The sequence below is a fragment of the Trachymyrmex cornetzi genome, unplaced genomic scaffold (assembly GCF_001594075.2).
Source record: "Trachymyrmex cornetzi isolate Tcor2-1 unplaced genomic scaffold, Tcor1.1 scaffold83, whole genome shotgun sequence".
Classification (NCBI taxonomy): domain Eukaryota; kingdom Metazoa; phylum Arthropoda; class Insecta; order Hymenoptera; family Formicidae; genus Trachymyrmex; species Trachymyrmex cornetzi.
In genome coordinates, this window is record NW_017300169.1 from 5,159,593 (window position 1) to 5,181,819 (window position 22,227).

Sequence of the window (22,227 nt, forward strand, 5' to 3'; positions counted from 1 at the left end):
CTATTCTACAGTCAAGACGATTCGATTATCTTTTCAGCTGCAGCTCTTTCTCTTTCTCACTTTCTTTTCCTCTCGATGTTACTTCTGAAAAGATTTTCAGTACGAGTCACAAAGTGACTCTCGACTGCAGTAGATGGAACTTGAAGGGTTCTGGAGACGGAGAAAAGCTGTTCCGATCGGTTCCGCAAGTTGGTCAACAAGAGTCGCTACAATCTAGATATCGCTGAATGTCGAAGATGTGTCGATTGCACATAGATATATATATATATATATATGTATATATATTTTGCGCTTATGTATACCGATATTTATTTCTATGTCGGATAATCGGCTAATCGAAATTCCGTGAATTCCAGTCCTGTGCGCGGAATGTGAGAAATGCGTTTGCAGTGAGCTTCGGCTCCGATCGCGTCGCGTAGATATGTGGTTATCGCATTGTGTATCCGTATGCGCTTGTAATAGAACTGTCAGTCACTTAAGAACGGAATGTTAGATACGTATGCATATATTTTTTATCAGATCGCTTCATCATTATACGACGCTCAATAAGGTGTATTCGAATAGATAATTATGCCCTCTCATTGTTGTGACGCCTATTCTATCTATCGATCCATTTCTTATTTATATTATAATTAATAAGAAGCTTCGTAACTCATGCACGCAGCATTTTAAAAGAATAAAGTACGAGACTGTTATCGATCGCTTCCTCAGTGTCGGTCTTCAGGTTTAAGTTCCTGTAAGGCCGACATTTCAAGGAAAAGGTGTCGAGGAATGAATAGACGTACACCTTCCCTTCGATCTCGGAGATATACGGTCTTTTAAAGCGGCAAGCCCACCTTATTACAGTCTGTTGACACAGACTTGTATCAAAGAAACTGACCTTCCTGTCGAAAAAAAGAGCTTTTTTTGTAGTGACACGATACTTTAAAAAAGAATTTACTCAAAGCGCCGAGGCCAGGCAAGAAGCTAGGGATTATGCGATGCATATTTTCCTTATAATTTATGCATAAATTATTATAATTAATTTATTGAAAACAATAGCGCGATGATGTAGTGAGCGTGCTGTATAAAATAATAGTTAATGCAAATTTTACAAAGTTCCAGAGCTTAAATCAGATTTTCGAGTTTTATTTTTATTAAAAAAACTCATATCACTTTGTCAAGTTACGTCTTTTGATCTCAATAAAGATTCTAAAGTATAGAAAGTAAAAATTATAAACGTTCGTTATCGGAGCGTACGTAAGCATGCTAAATAATATATATCGCGAAAAGAAATAATGAATACTTAATAACTTTAGTGTTATAAAAAGTATTCTTTATTCAGTGCTTTTAACATTCATTTGATATGATAAAATCGGAATCATGATAAAAGTAGAATCGCGCTTAATGTAATGATCTTTGTAATGCGAGACTGTTTGATCTTCTTTTATGGTCGTCTTTAACTTCTCCCTGATATGTTATGAGAACAAAACGTATCTGCTTTAGTCGACAGCTCGCAACTTGTATCACTTTTACAGTGACAAAGCGCAAAATTCTTGTCGATTTTCTCGTGTCAGTTAGATTACTTTCTAGTCATTCCACGCGAAGACAAACGATTTGACGTGTCGCAACTTTAATTTATATTTCCACTTTGTTCTCTTAGTATTTATTTATAACACAAATATTTTTTATTGTAGAGATTTTAATACTAATACCATATGTCATTATTTATATTAAATATTAGTTTTATTAATGTACATTGGATTATCACTCTGTTATAACCAATTTATGAACCAAACGTGAATTTATTACAATTTGTAAGGATTAACCAATAAATTATTACTTACCGTATCATAAAACATCGTATTGTTATATTTCAAAGTAGCATTTTTTGTGTGGGATTAAACTCGTGTGACGTAGACATAACTCTGTCAGACTGGATCATAACGGGATATTCGGTCAGTTTCCGTCTTATTCATGACTTTACCGCTGAGTGTATTTCTGTGTGACCGTCATGAAATACTGCTGTGTATGCGTGACGTCGTCGTGTCGAAAACGCGAACCGAGAAGTCTTGTTGCCGTAAAAATGAAGGTCAAGCGATTCGCGTACGCGAGCCGATTTTGTAATTATTATTTAACTCTCCCGTTCCTCGATGTATTCGTCTCGATCGTATCGTTTGATTAGGCTCACGCATTCGCTATATTTTATCCGGACTCCCTCGACGACGTTGTAATTGATTATTATCTAATGGAATTATTCATTGATATATTTATTAATTTCGCTGACAATGGGCGGATGTTTGTCGGTCACAAGTGAATTGCGGGGGGTCGTCGGACAATATTCCGTAGTCGTCTAAATGCGATCGTTATAGTAGCTTTTAGCATGATGCAGAGTTCATTGCTCCATTTACATCGTCGTTCCCTCGCTCGTAAAAGCAATCCTCATCCTCCAGTCTCATCACCAGTCATGTATAAACTGTGCTTATTTCTGGTGGAGTGAATCCGATTCGTTCTGTATATTTTTTGACGTAGACGGCGCAGTCTACCTTCCAGCCAAGGACGTTCATCCGTCGTCTCGCGACACGTGATTCATTCACGTGTTCAGAACGCTTTCACTACAAGGAGAATATAACAAGCGCGTAAATATTATATTATCGAAAAAAAAAATGATATTCCTTTGGTTACGAATAATCGCTTCCATACAATGGTTGGTTGGAATTGCTTGCATGCGATGACGAATATATTACGGGCATTTCCTGCCAGGGGCAGGTCTGCATTTACAAACTGCGCACTCGGTACAATGTTGAATATTTGCGTAAATGGAAGAGCGCATTTTACAATTCAAATTACAGCATTATCGACTTACAGTGATGTCTATGTGCATGTGCATAAGAAAGAAGTACCGGTCTTATCCTTAATATAAACAATACGTTTTATTATACTTGAGATACATTTATTATACGAGGAACGTCCTGGAACCATCAACAATAATTTTGAAAAAATGCTTTTTTGAAAGAAACAAGTACCGGTCTTATCCTTAATATAAACAATACGTTTTATTATACTTGAGATACATTTATTATACGAGGAACATCCTGGAACCGTCAACAATAATTTTGAAAAAATGCTTTTTTGAATCATTCTAAATCAATGTTTTTTTAATTGAAATATTGAAGCAACAAGAGATTAGTTTGGCTTACTTTTTTTTTAAATGTTAGCAGCTACTTAATTAAACCAAGATGCGTTCCAAACTTATCATAAGTCAGTAGCTTACAGCTATCAAGTTTTTTTTTTATAAATTTTTTTGTGGTTTTGAATTTCCAAATTAAAGATTTTTAACACCTTTTTCTTTAATTTTACTAACACTGTGCTTGTTGTATCAGTCTGTACATTATTCATACGATAATGGTTGAGCTATTTATTGTTTATGACAGGTTTATGATAGGTTCGGATTTTTTGATTTAGTGGCTGCCAATATCTAGAAAAAAAAAGAAGCCAAACTAACATTGTTTGGAAGACCTAGTATTGACACGTTATCTCGTTATCTTAATACGGTTTCGAAATTTATGGTTTTTAACCTTATCGACATTGTCAACATAATTCAGTTACATAATTGTACCAAATTTCTATACATCGCAAATATTGTACAATTTCGTGTTTATAATAAGCAGTGGCTTAATTAAGATATTATTGCTATTACGGTACATATATCCTTTGTGTATGCAACGTTTCTGATGACGACGCCTCTGTTTGTCTTATTATTAGGTTAGTGACACGGTGTCTTCGTTCGTTCTGTTTAATTAACATTTGTTGGCCCGCGAACGTAGAGGCGCATCACGTACGGTAGAACAATCCCCGCAAGTCGAATCGCGTTGCGTCGCGTCGCATCGCATTGCGTTGCAGTTGCGGAGTTGCGGATCTTGTGCGTTTTCATCGACACGTGTCGCGTTGTTTCGCAAGTACTCGCAACGCCTCATCAAGATGCTATTATTGTTGTTATTATTTTAAAAACAATGCATTACAACACGATTAAAAAGATGAGCGTTAGCACACTGATTTAACGACACATTAAACCCGAGTTATATTTCGACCTTCATCGAAGTAATTCCGCTTTAGTGTCGCTATTATACTCGACTTACATGCCGGTGCTATTTCCGCCAACTTACACGTGGCCTCCCGCGTACAAGCCCGCGCAATAAACACTCAAGGCAGTTTTTCTCTCCCTTCTTCGTTACCTTCGACATTACACGGAGTTCCCTCGCGTTTCACCTCCACATTTTTCCCACAATATCACGGTTCATGCGCGTTATTGCAAACCTATTACCCACGATTGATGGAATTGGCTATTTCTTTGAAATCTTGAGATCGATAATAAGTCCAGGTGAACGTTCAGGTCAAGAATCCTGCTATACCAGAAACTTTCGACATTGATTTTTCATCGGCAAAAGTTTCGTACGAAAGCTGCCTGAAATTATAATATTTTACGGTTGATGATGATTTAGTAAGTCGAATAGTTCCGTCATTATTAATATATCTATTTTATTAAATTATTACAATTTCTTACCCTCGATTTGATCGTCTTTTTGGTCTTCCCATTGTCTATCCCTATTTTAGAATATTACAAGCCGAACCGTCAATTAGTATAATATTTTATTTTTTAATTCTTCAAAATTTAATTTTAAATTAGAATTCAAAGTTAAGAATTCTTTGACGTAATGCGATGTAAATTTTTCCCGCGGAATATTCAGAAGCGTGATGTGATTATGTGTGAGCGGATAAAAATTCTGTTGGGATAAAATTCTGTTGTTACAATCGACTTCAAGCTTGTCCATTAAGCCCTCGTAACTCTCGATGTAACTTTGATGAACGTCCACGTCGACGATGTTTCGCAATTGAACATGCAGAATCCTTCCTCGTGCACGATGCGATTGTTACCGCGAACTCTCCCTTCGGGTCCACCAATTAATTTTTCTAGTTAACGGACCGCCAGTTGCAGGCTGAACACATCGATTCGTCCCTCGGGGGACCAATATCTACCGATAAACTAGCTGTCTCATTTGAGAATATCGTTCATCTGGAGATGGAAATAAATGGAAATAGAGTTAAGATGAAAAATAAATAAAAGCCATCATGAATAACGATACTACTATTTACAAAGCCTATTCAGCAAAACGCTCGAATATGACTTATTTTCAATATAGATTTAGGATGTTAAAAGGGATTAAAATCCGTGACGAATCCATCATGTTTGTTCTCTCCTTGGAAATCCAGGTGTGTAAAAAATAACCAATATATGTGGGCGATTTTTCCATATGTGAATTTTTCATATAAAAGTAACGTAGTATATTTCATACAAATCTAAATTCACACATTTAAACGTGTAGTATATTATTATTTTTACACGGAAAACTGAATAACACACATATTGAAGTCATTTTTTATACACTTGGATTTACAGTGTATTCGCTTTGAATTAATATAAGCACTCGTTGAAGAATTTATCGTTAGAACCTGGTTAAATTGTTTTAATCTGGAACGCTTCAAAATGAAAGATAAAATTCTTCGTTATTCAGTCTTGTTGAATCGAGATAAACTGTAATGGCTGCTATGCGGATGGCCATTGCTCATACAAATGAGACAGAGATCGTTGCTATATCGCACAAAGTGCGATATGAATTTCCACGATTTTTTATTATATGGCGAGACATAAAGTTTCGGTAGCGCGCTTCCTTTTCGTCATTTGAATTTCAAATATTCCGCCGGTACCGAGATACGCTGGGGATGCCGCAGCAGCAACATTTTCTTCTCGCAACGGTATTTCCCTTCATCTTGGCTTTCCTTTCTTGATTACATTGACTTTTTCAGATTGGATATTGAGTTTCACTGTTTCTCCATGCTGTATATTATATTTCCTTAGAAATGTTCTAACTTAAAATCAACGATTTCAAAATAACATATCGAATCTCCACGCTTATTGGACTTGCTTTTCTTTTTACTAAAACACGAACGATTGATGAATAGCGCTGTGAATCTTCACAACCGCATTCGCGCGATCGTTGCGCAAGTTGCAACGCATATTAATAAATTTTTCCCCCACGCGTTAAATTAGCGGTACGAAATCATTATAAATGCCGCTGCGCAATTTATGGCGATCTATCGTGAGCGTGAGTCGAGTTTCCCGAAATTATTCTCTTTGAGAACGTAATGAGTGACCCCGCGGGCGCTTTGTCACGTTGACGCGCAAGAGCTCAGCTCATCTACGCTATGTGGTGCATTGCTTACCGCAACGCGTTTCACCGTTGTTCAATGGGTGAGCGAGTGAGTTTTCGAGCTTTCAAAAGCACCGTTTATGGATGTAACAAAAGGCTCCTCGCGTCACAGGCTGTGATTTCATTCAGCACCTCGCCGTAATTGCTGGAAATACTCGATAAAAGCGATACACCGACATATTGATGACAGGTTGTATGCTGACAAAGCACCGTGCGGAAAGAGTTGCCTGTCACTGAAACACTTGTCGTCTTCATTCGTAATCATGGAACGGACACTGTGGCGTACGACGAACCGTACGATCGTATATCAACTGGATCGAGTTATTAACGCGAATCAGAGATGACGTGTTCATGTTTTCTTTACGCGCGAAGGCGTTCGTGCCTGCATTCCTGGTCAACAAAGTTCTTCCGCACGTGTAATTGGATTAACATTCTTCAAGGCTACACTGAGAGGAAAATATTTTGTATTTGTAACTATAATTACATATTACTATAATTATGATTATTACTGCTATAATAATAATAACAGTAACTATGTATATAGTTAGCAACCTAAAATGACTATAATTATATATATGTTGCTAGAACTATGTACATAGTTACTGTTATTATAGCAGTAATAATCATAATTATAGTAATATGTAATTATAGTTACAAATACCAAACATTTTTCTATCAGTGTACAGTCTAACGTTTTATCACCAACAAAAAATACAGTTCACGGAAGAAATCTGACTAATGAAGAATATATCAATAAATTATGAATTCTAATTGTTAGATCTTTGACACCACTTGACCGTTTAATTAGATAATCATTCCGTCGATCGTTCGACTACCTCGATTTTTATCGAATCTTTCAAAGTTTAATGCGGCTATAGCGCTTCGTAATGGCAATGGCTGCGTTCAGCAGAAAAAGCAGCTTTGCAACTGTTGTAAAATTCTTGAATACAATTGAGTCTTGCTTTTGGTTCCTGATGTATCTAAATGTATAAACCAATCATATTGAAGAATTTTACAGCAGTTGCAAAATTGCTTTCTCTGCTGAACGCAACCATTGTTTCATAGATCAGTCGCAGCAAGTGCTTCGGTCGCAGCGCGCAAGCTTCATTATCTCACGTAACGGTGAATGCAAGCTTTCATATCGCCGGAGGATAGAGGAGGATGTCGCGGTCGCGTATGCAGATCCTGAGAAACGCTTCTCTGATCGAGGCATCCGCGTGAAATATCCGAGTCTGCGTGAAATCACGTCGTCGAGAATCCCCTCGAAGCTCGTTGAAGCGCGAGGATTAATGATGTCCGGCCGGCGAGTGATATGCGAAGATGTCGGTGTTAACAACACATTTTGATGACGTGAACGCTACGATCGGGAGTGGAGTGTCGAGAATGAGCAGCCTCCAGGTGCCGGAGCTTCGGCTTCCGGTGGACGACGGTGACGGCGGCGGTTCCGGCGGCGGCGGTGGCATGGCGAGGGGTACAGTTCCGTTATTGCTGGTTCCGCCGAGTAACGTACCAAGGAGACGACATTCTTGGATTTGCGGGTGAGTATATCATAAATCTAGACGCCATAAATCCGGAGAACGAAATTTGTCGGGGAAACTATATGAAGAGAAATTATTAATTAACCACTTAACATGCATCCCATGCGACCGTAACATGCGACCTCGAATTCCGGACTCATTCGCGCACGCTCGCCTCTCATATGCGAATTTGTTTTATATACTCTGAAACGTTTTACTATTAACTCCTCCGGTGAGCTCACTTCGTCAGTTGATACCTAACTACCTAACGGAAATGATCTCTCGTTCCTTGTATCTATATAGATTAGATCCATAAGATGTGCTGCAGCTAATGATACGCCCATTATGCAAATATGACAGTTTCATGTATCGCAATCAAATGTATATGTAGATCGTCTAATCAACGTATGTAATTATAGGTAGATTCAGAATCAAAAAGTAGCAGATATTTTATGATATATTACACGCTAATTATTTATGCAAAACTATAAACTTCTAAACTGTTTTGTATAAAGTCTTGTATAAATAAATAACTATTATAAACTGTTTATAACTTGGTTGAAAGAAAAGAAGAGATCTTCAACTTAAGTAATCGAAGCTGTTATTTAGTTTTTAATAATGATTTATGGAGAATATGGTAAAAGAGAGAGGAAATCAAAGAAGAAAAAAGAGCTTTTTGCAAAGGAGAATTTGTTCTCTTTCCTTTTTTCTACCTTTTTCTTTTACTGTGCAAACAATTTATTATTATTTAATAAAAACTTTTAACACTGAACAGTTTTGCGAAGAGAAATGTTATTAAAGAGATCATATTTTATATTTTCATGATTCATTTTTTAACATAAAGCAAATTTAATTAACGTACACTGTTAAATCCATAATGGTGAATTATATTCACACACACAATTTGAGTTATTTTTAATAATTTCTATAAATTGCTTTGCTTTTACTTAGTATTTAATTTAACTAAAACAACGGAAGTTACAGTTTAACACACGAAATTAAATTAAATTTGACTCAAATTTAGCTTATTATTTACTAAGTGCATACATTAATATGAACGTTATTTACTTAGAAACGAAGCAATTCAACCACTACTGAAACGGATTGCTTTATATTTTAATATAGATGGAAGTTAAAAATAACAAAACGTTAATTAACTCAAGGGATCAGGTTACCATTTCAGATGTCTGACAGTGTAAAATATGTACATACTTTAAGTTTGCTTACACGGAAAATACGTACACAGGCATAGTGATCAAGTTTCGGTTATCTCAATGTGTAACGAGTAGATACTCTAGTTCCCTCGGGACCTTTAATGTAGGATAACTGTACAGTGCGGTTTTAGACTGTCGTTATAATTTGGAGAAATTTATGCGAAAATAATCGTATTGTTTTAAATAAGACTAAAATTGAATGATAGACTTTCTCATGACTATGCTGTTTGTTCTTCTTTTAATTTTTGTTTGAGTTAACAATGTTAACATTGATGAAGTTTCTATGTTAAGCAATTCTCTACTTTTGAATCCTTGTAGTTTGCTTGCATCTTATTCAACTCGTTCTTCGTGCAAGCACAATGTAGTAAAGTTTTATTTGCAACTGATTATCGCATAAATATTCCACATTGCCGTTAACGAAGATTTGTGTAAAATATGTTGGGAACGTAGGCCAACGCGCGTCATTATCCACTAATTGGTTTCATTACTGTTGTGTGTTTAATTTTAATTTTTTCCCCATTTTACATACAAATATTTGCATATTAATTTCTCCGCATTTTGTTTTTACCAAGCACAAAGTTGGCCAGTGAAAACTACATTACACGCATTATCGAAATATAAACTATGTCTCGTTATATGCATACATTGACTTGAAATTAGTATTTTAACAAGGAAACACTAAATTAAGATTTTAAATAGGTGATTTTCACAATTGATTATATTTAAATTAAACATGGGATACGGTAATATTATGAATGTAGAAGAAAATATATTTTTAACGTTATTATAAGATCTCTTTTTTTATGTGGGAAAATATTTTTTTTTTCTTTTTGTCGCACTTGTTTGTAAGATTCTTAAACAGGCTATAGATAAAGATATTACGAACTACTTGTGAGATATAAAAAGAAAGTATGTCCGTGTTTTTCTTCTGGATGGAGTCATCTGAGAAAAAGCGCATTCATGTAGACTGCTATGGTTTCATTAAATTAATCTACTTGTGTCCACTAGCTGCCCATTTTCTGGCTGCTTATACTTTGCCAGATGATGTTCTTGCTTGGATTTTCTAATTATTCGACCTCTATGGAGATTTTTTTACATTTTACGCCCGTTGAAACTTGTGCGTTATAAAACTGTAGTTTATGTATATTGTGAAGGTATTTCGTTACGTAGTTGCATAGTTTATAATTTTTATTGCTGTTTTACTGAAAAAACATACCTAAAAGCAGTTAAAGGAGACAGAGAACGATATATGTGGGATCGTAAATGCGCGTAAATGGCATGTGCAAATGGCCCCGCAAAAGGTGAGTCGCGTCATCATACACATTTGTACAAGACGTTCGTAGAGCGATAACAATTGACTATTAATACTCCGCATACCACACAGCACCAGATTCGTGTGCGATTGCCGTGCGGCAACGGACTACTTTCGCGATTTACATAGTTACACAATTTACATAGAAATTATCATTTGATAACGTTTATTTTGTACGTTGCTACGTATTTAATTAAAAAGAAGTAATAACCTGTTTTTATATGCGTTTTGTGTACCAAATTGAAAGAGGCATCGTGACAAAGCTAGGACATAAAAATTTGTGTATCTTTTGTCATGCGAAAACGACTATTATCTTATATAATTTAATTCCAGCGTAATTCTCTCTCCTTTTACAACAAACACGCTTGCTTTATCAAGGCAGTAAACTGCGTCTCACAAGAGATTGTACGTCCTCTTTTTTCCTGCACTAGGATCTATCCTCTCGCGTGAAGAAAGGAAAACACGCTTTGCCAGAGGTGAATGCCTTTAAATTGCATTTTCTGCCAACACTTGCACGAGCCAGGAGATTCGACCGGAGAATCCGGTTATTATAGATCACGATGCAGCTTGCGCTTTTATTCTTTTTCATTTGTCTTCTTCTGTCGACTTCATTGTCTGAAGTGGAAGATAATAAATGACATATCATCGTACATATATATGATAACGTTGTTCGACCTGACGTTCAAAGTTTTCATTCAGAAGCATTGAAGATAAAATGGAAAAATTGATTTTTAAGACTATTTTTCTTTGTGTATCGTAATATAAGAACTCGAAATTAATTGTGTTTGTGCATATGATTTTTTTTTGGTTAAATCTGTTAAAATCAACGATTTACTAAGAATCATCGAATTTGCTTAATCGTTGTCTAACGTGAATGATTGTTATATTTTATATTTTATAATTGATTGCGTTTAGCCATAAATTATAAAATATAAAATTGACATGGCTTTTTATCTTTTTTTAAATATTAATTTTCGTTTCTTTAACATATTGTTTTAATGATTGTAATATTTTTGTTTTTTTTTTATTGTATTTATTTTTAATTACGTTTTAAAATCTTTTCGATCTATTTCTACTCATGGTCTGTAATTTATTGCAATACTGTTTTTCAAATTGATAAAGATTAGATTACAATTGAAATATTTTTTTATCTTTTTCTAAATTCATTAAACTATTTTATTAATTTCTATTTTCCAATAATTCTTATTTTCTAATTATCGTTATTGCTCGTTGATCGCTAATGTTCTTACATTTGCTTTGCAAATAATGAGTTATATTTTTTATTTTAAAGAATTTATAATTTATTTAAATTTCTAAAATGTTCGCTTTATCGAATATATACTTATGTTAAATTCGTCATTTTCTATATATGAATGAGATGATTTTTTTATAACGAGAGAACACGAATTTATGAGAGAAAGTAGAATTATTTATTGAATCAATCCTTTAAGAAGAGACATTAATAAAATTACAAGTATATTCTGTTGGCTTTATTGGTTTTTTGTCAAGGGCTGATCCAGAAAAAAAAATCTTTTTATCATCTATCATTTATCAGCTCGTATAAATTGGTAATTTATCATCTCATGTGTCTTATCGTTTTATTTTCTTTTTTGTATTATCAAAAAGTTGAAAAATCTGAAATAACTAATACGTGAAATAAGAAGTTAGAATGCAAATAATATACCGATGTTTCTTTCTGATTTCTCCACAAAACCAGATGGTACGAGGATGTGGGCGTCGTACGTCGTCTATGACTTAAATTTCCTGAAGATATATCATCGATTTTTAGAGCAAAGCAGAAGCAGAATACTTCCCGATTTATTTTTCTCTTATTTTATTCTGCTTGCTCTCTCTCTCTCTCTCTCTCTCTCTCTCTCTCACTTCCTGAGACAAATTGATAGCATTTCAAATCGATACGCTGTTCTTATTGATGTTACCACTCGTTGGTGTAAAATCGAAATGAAAAGATTGTTAGAGAGTGAGAGAGAGAGGGGGGGAGGGTAGAATAATATTGCCCCATTATATATTATTCTTTTTGTGAAAAAGGAAATTTTATAGCTACGAAGTGATGACATTGATAACCATTTTTTTTATATTGCAATTTTTAATAACTTATTGTTATTAAATCAATTGATTCAGTTTTCTCTTTTCTGCCTTTTCTATGAACATATTTTTATACCTTGTATATGTTTAATATATTTAATATATAATATATATTAAATCTTTATATTAATACATAAAATATTATGTTAAATATATTTTAATATATAATATACGTACATATAAAATATGTTCGACATAAGATATTTTTAAAACAGTGACCCCGTTTTTTAAACAATTTTACATGACATAATGTAAGTTTTATATTTTATGTTTCAGGTAAGTCCAGAGCTCCATGTTACTTCTTTCATTAAGGTTATGTGAGTAACAATCCAAACCGGTATTTTTATCTGCCTCTGATAGCACTCATATTTTACGTCACTCAAGCCAAATACGCTGCGCTTTCGAAGCGAAATTTGTTGCTGCATATAAAAAGCAATATTAAGTGGCATCGACGGCGAATATCAGTGATAAATTAAAGCAGTTTTAGCGGCGTTTGATCGAAACGAAGGGCCATTACGATAACGAAGATTAATACTTTTTAATTGACTTTGATATTATATGTGTATTTTGTAGCCGAGTATAATATTGTATAAAAAAATCAATTAAATATAATATCTAAATACTAAATGCTACGTGCAAGACAATATCGCGATGAAGCGGTTGTATAAATTTCCTATTAATTCTATACATATTCGTTAAATGCATTTCCTTTGTCATATTGCCTCTGTGTTAAAAATAGTCTCTCATATCGAAAAAAGATAAGAGGCTAAAGATTAGGGAAGCGCTTTTAGTTTCTCTTTCGTGAGAAATGCGGAAGCTTTCTGTCGTAACGGCTCATATTCTTAACGTCAACGTGCGCAAAAACTCTAGCTTCGTTGACGTTGGCATGCAAAAGGAAATGGGTCATTTTTTTGGATGAAATATCAAGTTTTTTACGATATGCTCAGCATTACGATTATATCCCTGCTGTATGCGACAAAGTATTATGCATCGTCTATGACTCCCGCATCTATCGATTTCACACGCGGAGGTAATGGTAATTACACGCGTGATGTAATGACTAATAGGGTTACAGAATAATCGGGTTATGGAATGGATACGTGTACCAAAATGGCAAAACGGATAGATGCGTTTCATGTAGAATTAGTTTGTCGGATATATGAATAAACCCGGAGAAAAAATATATATTCAAAAATATATATCAAATATTCAAAATTTATGAAAGCTTACAAATATTTAACATTTTCGTTACTATAAGTCTTTGAATTTTTTTATTTATATTTATTTCTCTTATTTCATGTATTTCTTGATATTTGCGTAATTTCGTTTAATCCTTTTTGACATTTATAATGCTTAAACTTTACAGTAAATTTCAATTGCTAACGCATTGTGTGTATGGTACCATTCTATCGTTTGATATATGTTATCATATCAGAAACACTATAAGTGTATTGTGTACAAGTATGGTTTCAACGCGTTCTTGAATCACCACATTCCGCAGGTCAAGTGTACCATGTTGTTTTATTAAGTTCTTATTTATAGTCCAACGGGTTTCCAACTTCTCCTCTTCGTCTCCTCGCTTCTTCATTCCATTTGCTCTTTCGTCTCTTTGGGCATCAATATAAGCTCGCCCTGGTACAGGAATTGGAGACATTCCTTCGGGTCTTGACAAAAAGGAATTTTCAAAAATTGCTTTTTGATATCCCAGTAATTCTAATACAAGCGTAGCAAAATGAATTTTTTTCGTTTTAGAAGAATGCTATTTACTAAAATATACTACATTTATATCAATATATACATATTTTGAAAGAGGAAACATTAGGAAATATTATTGACAATGTAATATTTTATATTAATTTATATAGGAAGGAAAAATGTGTATCTAAATGAATACATTTTCTTGTGTCTTTCTTGTCATCTTGTTTATTAATAATCTGAAAGAAAGATAACAATATTTTTGAAAATAAAGCATAATGAAAAAGTTAATTTTGTTACATTTTTTTTACAAGAGCTTTAATGGCAAGTATCTTCCGATATCTCATATTCGGTTTTTCACGCTGCAATGCTGTTCCATCGATTTATCGTGAACATATTTTATTTATGTTCGTTTCCTCGCCATACAGAGATGCGGCGACGTTGCATACATTTCACGGCTGAGAAGTTTTGCGAGTTATGTATTCTTCGTTCTCGAAGGGAAATTAACGATGCACGCCAAGATTAACATTCGTCTGTTATCAGTTGCTAAAAGCAAACTCATAAATATTGCTCGACGTCAGAATAGAATAAGGTATAATGAACATGCAATGCAATAAATGTTAAGGAAGGCAAGAGAAAATGTAGATGAAAAGTAAATGAAAGGACGTAACGAATCGTTAAAAAGGATGAAAGAGACCATTTCTGTAATTTTACATTTAACTTTAATCATTAATGCATGTAACCTACGAGTAGTTAATAATTTTTTATCTCATTGAATGTAATAATGATATTAATAATATTTGTGTGAAATTACACGCGAAGTGAGTTAAAAGTTGTTTCTTAATTTGTAAACAATTTCATAAATTGTTATGCCGTAATATCGAAATTTAGGTAAATTGTTAAGAAAAATCTTGAAAAGAGAGAATTTAAAAGTCGAAATCAGTTTTGATAACTGTCAGATAATGAAAATATTTTATCAGTTCGATGCATGCTTGGGCAAATAGGGACTTATTTGGATATATTTTCATTATCCGTATAGCGCTGATCAATCTGATTTGAAAAGATGTTTTTCTACTTGTGCATTCACCTTTCAATCATATGTAACGAATAATGAAACGACAACTTTAGAATCTACGTTAAATTAACTTTGTAATGCACTTTAAAGTTTAGATTAAGTCGTTAAAGTTTTTTCGTTATTTTCTCATTAGATAAACTCGCAATCTTATGACATTGGCTTACTTAAATCTTCATTTTGTTATCCGACCTTATCGGAGGTAGTCAGGAAAAAGCCGGAAAATAAATCTTTTTATCGAGATTGATAAATGAAGGTATTTCGTGTGCGCGGCATTTTAATCATTGCGCGTATTCGTTATTTTAAATAAAATATTTTTATACACAAAGCCACATTTTGACCACCTTGTAGATGGCAAAGGGAATGCAAGGCTAACTAGGGTAGTGCTGGTCCTGAGGGATCGATACGAACCGTTGCCTGCTACCGTTGCTGCTAGCTGTTACTGCTATTACTGCTGCTGCTGCTGCTACTGCACGGGTCTGCACACATTCGCCGATAGGTGATAACCCAGCAGTTCTGAAATGCACGTTCGCGAAAGTTTTGCGCAAGTTATATCATTATTTTAGTTAAAAAAATTAGAGTACTTCTACGGAACTCACGGAGCTCTTTATCTCGATTAAAAATTTAAGTTCTTTAAAATTAAATTATCCTTTATGTGCGCAAACATAATATAAATTTAAGGATAAATACACTTTACTACGAACAGAATTAACAGAATTAACAGAATTAATAGAATTAACAGAAGCAGGAGATCTTGATAAAAACGCTAATATAGACTCTTATTGTAAAATTATTTTATCTATCAAATTGTTAAATTTGAAATTGTTTATTAAAGAGACATTTAAATTTTGCAACCAACCGTAAAACTTAAATTGTGAAGAAACAAAGTAGAATAGCCTTTCAGAATTACAAATTGATTTAGAGTGATTTTTCATGCATATTAAATGCATTTTCATGCAGTCGTTGTCTAATATCTATTTATTTTCATATGTTTGAACGATTGTTAATGCAAATTGTTAACAACCCTGTTAAAGACACTTCGTTGTCTTTATATGACTTTCAATTGTAGTGATAGGACATTCTTGGTCATTAACCAATTTAAACTTCTATTTATCAAGATATTCATACGTAATTGCCAGTGAAGCAAACTTGCTCCCATCTTTCAATTATTCACATTACTATTGTGATAAATTTCTCGTAATAGAAAATTACAATAATAATTCTTATAAATCTAAATTTGTGTCATTTGTATATTACAGCCGAAAAATTACTTAAATCTTTATCGTGATGGTAATTTTTCTTTGTGTTACTTTATACTTTGTATCATTTTTTTTGACAAATTACGCGCGATCAATTAATTACCATAATACACAGTCGCCTGTAATAATGCTGTTTAATAACTTTAATCCCTCGTATCGTTTGCATGCGTTCAATTTAATGGTGATTGCGGCTCTGTTGGTGCCGGCTTAATGCACGCGTGACACGTGTTGTCGTTCGCTCGTGTTATGCGCGGTCGAGAAATCGTGTGCTGCGTCATAATGCCTGCTGGCGACAAAAGTGTCAGCTGATGTTAATCATTGATGATTTGCATTCGTCACGTCGCGTTTCCACAAGGAATTACGTCGACGCACGATGTGATTCGACGATCTTATTTTGCAGCGCGATGTCAACGAACAATGCGCCACAAAGAAAAACAATATAAATATATCACGTGAGAAAAATATTTTTTCCGCATTTACTAATAATTACTTCGCGGGTATATCACGAACGGATATCATTCGAGCGCGACCTATTATATAAACTTAAAAAATTAATTTCCAAATGCAGCCTTGAGTTTTATTCCATCGATTCCATCAATTTTCCAAGAAACTACAAAAATGTTATAAAAAGTACTTAATCATATGATTGTGCTATCCTATTTTGCATATAATAACTGACGCGTATGTTATTATCTAACATTCTCACAATAAGGTACCCTTTTTTGCGCTGCACTAATAAGTACGTCAAGCTCGATGCGGCTATATATCGAGAGAGCAAGGCGAAGAGCGAAAATTTCATCACGGCGGGAAGCTCTCGTCGCGAATTTCCCTCGTTTGTAGTACATTTCAAAGTTTGCGCGTATATGCGCGTGTGAATGTGCATGGCACATTCCGTGAATTACACCGTAATATCGTGTACACGATACAGCTACGCTGATGCTGGCAGGTGTAATGTTTGCGGAATTGAATTACCCATTTGCCTACTCGTTGAGTCTAATTATACCGGGCGAGAAAAATGTGCATACGGTGAATAGTAGATCGACACGGCCAATTTTTTTGTCATTTTACTAAATTACATTTGTACCAGCAAATCGGCTTCTTTATCATCTCATGCAACAATAATTAAGTGCTTCCTATGCACCAAACTTTATTCAAATAAAATCTGGAAAATCTTTACGTTTTAGTAAAATTCTTACACGACTAAAGTTTTTTCGAAAAAGCACAATATCGGAATCGTAGATTTATTATATACAGATTGCTTTTAACTTCACGATTTGAAAAATAGTTTCTTCGCTTTTTATTATTTTAATCTTCTATTTTTGCTACTATTTTCTTACTCTGTAATTTCATCACTTTAATACTTAGTTCGTAAGAAACGATGTCTTGACTGCTGTAATTTTCTCAGAAATATCTTTACGTTTCTGCTTCATGCATTACTGCGAGCGTCTGAGAAAGACGTTTTAACTTTGAAGCGAAGTAGAATACGTACAGAAGTCGCGAGAGAATGACTAACGCAACGTTCGAATGTAATTTCAAGATACCCGTTGTAATGTTGAAACTTGATTCCCAAGTTATCGTATTTGACAATGTATAACGACGTTTTCCGGTATTATTCCGTTAACATCTTTCTCGTGTCTACTTTAGTTTTATCTTATTTTTACTCTGAAGTTTTATATTGATTCTCCCTAATGTTATGTCAGTTGATACAAAAATTATTTAAATTTTACAGCGGAATGTGCACTGGAAAAAAATATTACATTAATTGGAATTCAGGTAGATTCAACTTAAAATGTACAAATCAGACACTTATAGTTAAATCTATCAAACATTCTAATCGAAATAACCTGCAGAAATTCGATTATGATAACCAGAACTCTAATTCCTATAATCAGAATTCGTTCTGTTTGTACTTTTTGTTGGTACACCCAAAATATTTTTTGCAGTGTTTCACTGTTTGGACGTATATTTTTTAACAAATATTTTTACGAATATTTATTTTTAATATCATACATGAAATTTTATTTTTGTAATATTGTTCATTTCTATATTAGAATTTTGTTCGCTACACTGGGAAAATCTCTGGTTGATAATGGACGAACCAGAGAATTCTGATCGTACTAATCAGAATTTTCGAGATAACGAGATATTCAGTTATACTAATCAAAATTCTGATTGATATGAGATCAGAATCTTTTGGTTCATCCATTTCCAATTAGAAATTTTTCTCAGTGTGCAGACATTTATGTAATTTATGTTGTAACGAATAACATATGCACATTCGACTTCACATATGCATGTACACGTATCGTGAAGTGCACTTAATGTTTACGAGCCGTTGTGTTACGTAGTTTTTAACTTTATTTTCTTCGTGTCATGACATATTGAAGATCATAAGAGGGTTATGTTGCCGCGCGGGTTGAGCTTACCCTCGGGTGGTTTTCAGCAAAACCAAAAGTCTTTTTGCACATGCTGGCAAAGTCATATATAAAGCTTGAAGAGCGTATTACCTTTGCCCTTTTCCGTCAGCACGTGCGTTCTTCGTATTCGTCCTTTTACGATTTTCCCGTAATTATTACATAGCTCGCTGAGTGGTAAGACATCTGTCCTGTCCTTACGTCCTACTTTTTGTATGTTCGTATTTCTTTTCAATGAAATTATTCGTAATATCGTTGCTTTAATAGAGAAGTCAGGGTAAGAGCCTTTTCCGTTATTTCCGTTCATACGATCAATTAAAGCTGATGGACCGTGATTGAATTTCGATGCAAGAAAAATGAAATAAAAAATGCATATTAGCATCAGAATAACTAATGGAAAGTTCTTAACAAATGAAAAATTGTGGTATTAAAATGTGAATACAATTTAATATTAAAAATCATAATCTATTGAGATTATTAATATTAATATCAGGATACAATAAAAAATAGAAAAATCATATTTTGTTGAAAAATACATACACAGTTATATATATATACATATATATATGTATATATATTAAATTATATTTTTGTATGTAAAATGAAGTGCTAGATTAAATTGTTTTAATTGTTCGCAAAAATTAAATAACTTTAATATGATTACATTGAGATGTACATATGAATATACATGAAGATACATATTATTTATATTATATATATATATATATATATCTCTATACATACACATATATAACGTTGATAACATTTTCCATTACATATTGTTCACTGGACGAATATACTCAGTGGTTTTGGGTTGGTGGTTTTTTCCTATATTTGTGAATTTTTTTAAATAAAACACTACTCTAGGCTCCTATTCACTCGACAATCGTGCGTTGTCCCTCGAACCATTCTACGATTTTATCGAACGGATTAATAAAAATGCATTCGAATGATTAAATCGATTAATTAAATCCTCGCCGCGCGCGATTAAACAAAAGTAAATTTTTTATCATGGTAAAATAATCTATTATTAACATCTGTTCTTATTTTTATCTTTTTTTCTTTTTATAGAATTAATTGTTAGCGTTAAAAAAGATATTAATTGATTTAAAACAATCTATCTTATTTTTTATAAAATAAGTTTAAAGTGATGGAAGTGGTAAAATTTCTTACACATAAAATCCTGGAGAGAAATTGTGGAGTAAAAATAGCACGAATCTTTAAATTCGACAGAATTCGGCCAGATGTAAGAATAGCGCACTTGGGATCCAATTTGCCGAAATAAAACCATCTGCCACATTCATATGAATCGCTTTCGCGATTTAGACACTTCAGTTAAATTGGTCCTGAGAGAATGTAAAAAAAAATTATTCCCTTTATCTTTTACATTTTCCTTATATCTTATATTCAATACCATATCAACGTTGATCTCGTTACATCATTTCTACAAAATTTAATTCTATTTAGAAAATTCAATGTTTACGATTTAAATTATCTTTTTGATTTTACAATAAATTACCATTATTCGCAATTGTTGACATTTTGGTTATCATGCAACAACTTTCAATTAATTATATCTTAAAATGCACGGCTATTAAAACACATATATTTAACAATATGTTTGCTACGTTGGCAAGCTAATAACGTCAATACACATAACGCGTACTCACACACTGAAATTTTAGCTGTCAACACGATCCTTACCTTCATGCAACACCGATTATCGTAAATTTTGCGATCTCGTATTACTACTACTGGTGCACAATGATTTGCGGTGAAACGCTTGTTTGTACAACGTAGTAATTAACGTCGCGCATAATTAACGCCGTCTAGTATTACACGGAGTACTGATATATCCACGAATTTTTTCATTTCGCGCTCTGTAATTTCCAGTAATTAACTCATACGAAGATGATGTATGATACGTGAAACAATGATATTCCGTGTGTGAAGAATGACCCAGGAACGTGAAATTAAATTGTAACAATAGCTTCTTTTTCCAAGAATATTCGTGATATTTTATGTTTGGAAATCAATTACAAGTAAAATATAATTGTTTTTTTCACCGATATCGCACGCATTAAATTTTGATCGGACAGAAACAATATGCATTCAAAGTTTATCTATGAATTTGCGTTCAATTTTAAAGAAGCCAGAAGCTCTCCAGTAAAAACGGGGTGGCTCTGAGAGGGGTTCATACGGAAGCTCTGCAAACATACTGATACAAACCCATCTACTGTGACAATGTATCCAAATCCAAAAAGCTCGAGGTAGTAACTTCTCAATCTTTATGCTTTCGCCAAATCCCATTTTATCCATTTCGGGCTTGGAGGTGAATCAGAGAATTTTATTTCTCACCAACCGAAACGAAATTCAGTCCTTCGTTAATGCCCTCTTTGTTTCTTGCGAGATGTTCCGCGGCAGATTTCGAGTCTCGCGAATACATAAAGCAATTTTCATTTTGCGCTATTCATCCGTTTTCTCCGTGTTCAGTCCGTCGCGTCGGTCAATTCAATATCGTCATTGCAATTAAGGACGTGACTAAGCATTAGGTAGGAAAACGATGGATGGCGAGTTCTATCACGAGACAGCTGGGTGCGAATTGGGTCTAGGCCTAGGGCAGATCGTGCACATGGTCGTTTTGCTGGTAAACGCGCATACATGCACGATCCGACGGTTGGGCATGTACTTTCTCACGAGACGAAACGAGAACTTGACCTATAAAAGCTCGCCGGTTGAGCTTTCACGACGGTCGTAATGTACCGGTCGCACGCGATCTTGCGCTTCGAAGCGAGGCCGAATATATCCACGGGACTATCCGGCGCGTACCGCTCGGAAATCGTTCCCCGAGCTATAAATACGAGAGGGAAGGAATTAAATTAATCAAGATTAATACCTCGCACTTAGGGTCTCTTATCGATGACAGGTGGCTCGCTTCATTCGTTAAAGGCTAAGCCACATCATACCACGTTATTAATCTTCGTGAAGGAAAATTTAAAAAAAAAAACAAGTAGATTGATAGATTGTTTGCATATGTCGAAAGTGGAGAACTTCGCGAGTGCATAGCCTTACCTAAAATAAGATATACAGTCACGCGCTTTTAGTTTAGAGAAACTGCGTCTTTCCTGCGTAGACAGGATTTAATAATAATTTTGGCAAGCGTTTCGAGAATTTGGAAATTAATATCGTCTTCAAATTTTGTCATAATCCATTTGCATCAGAAAACTAAATTGCGGCACAGAATATTATAATATATACCAAATTTAATATATTTTTAATAATAACGCAAAGTTTACTTTAAGGATATTATATTATAAAATATTGTATTATAAAATAAAAATGCAAAGATACACGTTTAATGGAATAATAAAATTCTTTGAAAATTTTGGAAGA

At 33.9% G+C, this 22,227-nt stretch overlaps 1 protein-coding gene across 1 annotated transcript in view; it reads left to right on the plus strand.

Annotated features, from left to right (window-relative positions):
* Positions 1-7,182: 7,182 nt before the first annotated feature.
* Positions 7,183-22,227, plus strand: part of dnc (phosphodiesterase dunce) — a 215,054-nt gene continuing 200,009 nt past the window's right edge. Inside the window, exon 1 of the mRNA XM_018519405.1 lies at positions 7,183-7,786. Within this exon, the coding sequence (XP_018374907.1) occupies positions 7,569-7,786 (218 nt within the window). The 5' untranslated portion in view covers positions 7,183-7,568. The remainder of the gene's footprint in view (positions 7,787-22,227) is intronic.